The 2,037-nt window shown below is 40.5% G+C and overlaps 1 protein-coding gene across 1 annotated transcript; it reads left to right on the top strand.

The window, feature by feature from the left end:
- The first annotated feature begins 718 nt into the window (after positions 1–718).
- LOC149572142 (ethylene-responsive transcription factor TINY-like) lies at positions 719–1,715 on the top strand. The gene has a single exon (XM_089810589.1). It carries the CDS (start codon positions 799–801, stop codon positions 1,420–1,422), a length of 624 nt encoding a protein of 207 aa, XP_089666715.1. The 5' UTR covers positions 719–798; the 3' UTR covers positions 1,423–1,715.
- Positions 1,716–2,037: the final 322 nt, after the last annotated feature.

Genomic DNA, 2,037 nt, shown 5'->3' with positions numbered 1-2,037 from the left:
TAGTGTCCGAGGACTCTTAAAAAGACTACCCCTTTGAGAAACATTTAGCTTGACCTCTTTCATATAGAAAACACCTACTCTACAATAACAATAGAATAAATAAAATTGACAATTCTCATAATATTCTTTAATAAGAAAACGTTTGTTTAATTTTTAAAAAAACTAATTTAATTAATAAGAATAAATAAGTAAAGGGAAGGTTGACGATTCTGATGATATTCTTTTAAAATTTATTATTAACAATGAGTTGATGATAAAAGCATTCAATAGGAATTCAAAAGTATCTAGAAGCTTGCATATACCTAGCTTACGCTGAATGCCTCTTTGACCATATCCAGGGTTACAGTAGACAGAAAACATCTTTGTCTGGAATAAAACACCGTGTATTGACAAGAGGAATTCCCGACAAAGTCACAAAACAAACTACAAATCGACTCCAAAGTCCGTGGAACAGATCTGAACCCGATACGTCCAATCCAAATTCCACAGGGTGGCCCTTCGAATCAGAGTGGACCCGCCTCGGATCCCATCCAACGCTGCAAGATTTCTCCAACTATCCAGGACGTTAAAAACCCGTCTTAAACGTCTGCCTCTGTATCCATATCTATAAACTTACCATCACGTGCCCCACGCGCTGCGTTCTCTGTAAACGCGCCTTGAGCACTTTCCCCTCTGTTTTCCAGACACGCTTGCGGCGATTTATATGCTCTCATTTCACTCTACTACTCCACTTCGACCACGAAGCCAACACACAAATTCTGAGCTTTACACAGCACGGACCAGTAATTTAACTGAACCATGGACCCTTCGCATTATCCACAGGGTGCCGCACCGGCGGCGCCGTCAAAGGAAGAGGGCGGCGAAAAAAGTACCCAATATAAGGGAATTCGCATGCGAAAATGGGGGAAATGGGTGTCTGAAGTGAGAATGCCCAAATGCAGAACTAAAATTTGGCTGGGGTCTTACGACAGTGCAGAAAAGGCGGCTCGCGCTTACGACGCTGCCGTCTTCTGCCTCCGCGGCCCCAACGCCAAATTCAATTTTCCGAATACAATTCCGGCCATTCCGTACGCTTCGACGCTTTCCCGGCAGCAGATTCAGGTCGCTGCCGCCAAATATGCGCTCGATCAAATTCCCTCCACCAGCAACAGCAGCAGTTCATTGACGGAGATTCCGCCGTCGCCGTCCAGGTCGTCTTCTGTTTCGGAAATGGAGGCGTCAAGTGACGGACAATTGGTTTCAGAGGAGCAGGATTTTGCCTTGTGGGAGTCCTTTTTCGCGGATTCGGGGGATAATCAGGGCCTGGATTTGGAGAAATTTCCGTCACTCGACCCAGCTGAGACGCTGAGTTTTGTGCCGGCTTCTACAGCGGAGGAACACTCGCCCGGCGTCTTCGATTTTACGAATCTGTGGAATTTCTAAATGTCTGTTAAGTGACGTGAATGATGAATTTCTAAATGTTCTGGAGAAAGGCGTTTTAAAAAAAATTCCAGTCCACACGCTGCCCTTTGGGTCCACGTCAGCAAAAAACATGTCAACGCGGACAGAGGACGATTCATTTCCCTTCCTGCTTATTCTTCCTGGGGCTAAATTTGACGATCAACTTTGCCTGTCAAGTCAATATTTTGTCCCGGACTCTCAAGGAAAAGCTTCCTTTCAAACAAACAAAAAAGATCTAATATTTTATCTATTAAATATACCACAAATCAAGCATATATTTAGTGTAATCTTATATTATTGTTATATATATATATATATATATATATTTTTTTTAAAAAAAAAAAAAAAAAAATTTTAAATGCAATCTTTTCAATAAAATTATGTTCTACAAGGATGACCATCAGATTCACACTATAAACGTTGACTCCTAAAATAAGTTTGTACTCACAAGTTTTTAAATTTGAATGTTGAGATATTTCGCCGGGCGTTTTCTCATATATATTCTCAATTAATATAATTAATTATACGATAAATTCTCAAATTATTAATTAGTAGAACTTTTTAAAATAGAACTAGAGTATGGATTCTAGTTGTTAA

The sequence above is a fragment of the Cupressus sempervirens genome, chromosome 2 (assembly GCF_028749045.1).
Source record: "Cupressus sempervirens isolate cs-2001-9-10 chromosome 2, ASM2874904v1, whole genome shotgun sequence".
NCBI lineage: Eukaryota > Viridiplantae > Streptophyta > Pinopsida > Cupressales > Cupressaceae > Cupressus > Cupressus sempervirens.
This window is presented reverse-complemented; position numbering and strand designations above follow the sequence as displayed.

Bases quoted from the DNA above. Each gene is read 5' to 3' on its own strand.
- LOC149572142 (XM_089810589.1), top strand. From the start codon at position 799: ATGGACCCTTCGCATTATCCACAGGGTGCCGCACCGGCGGCGCCGTCA.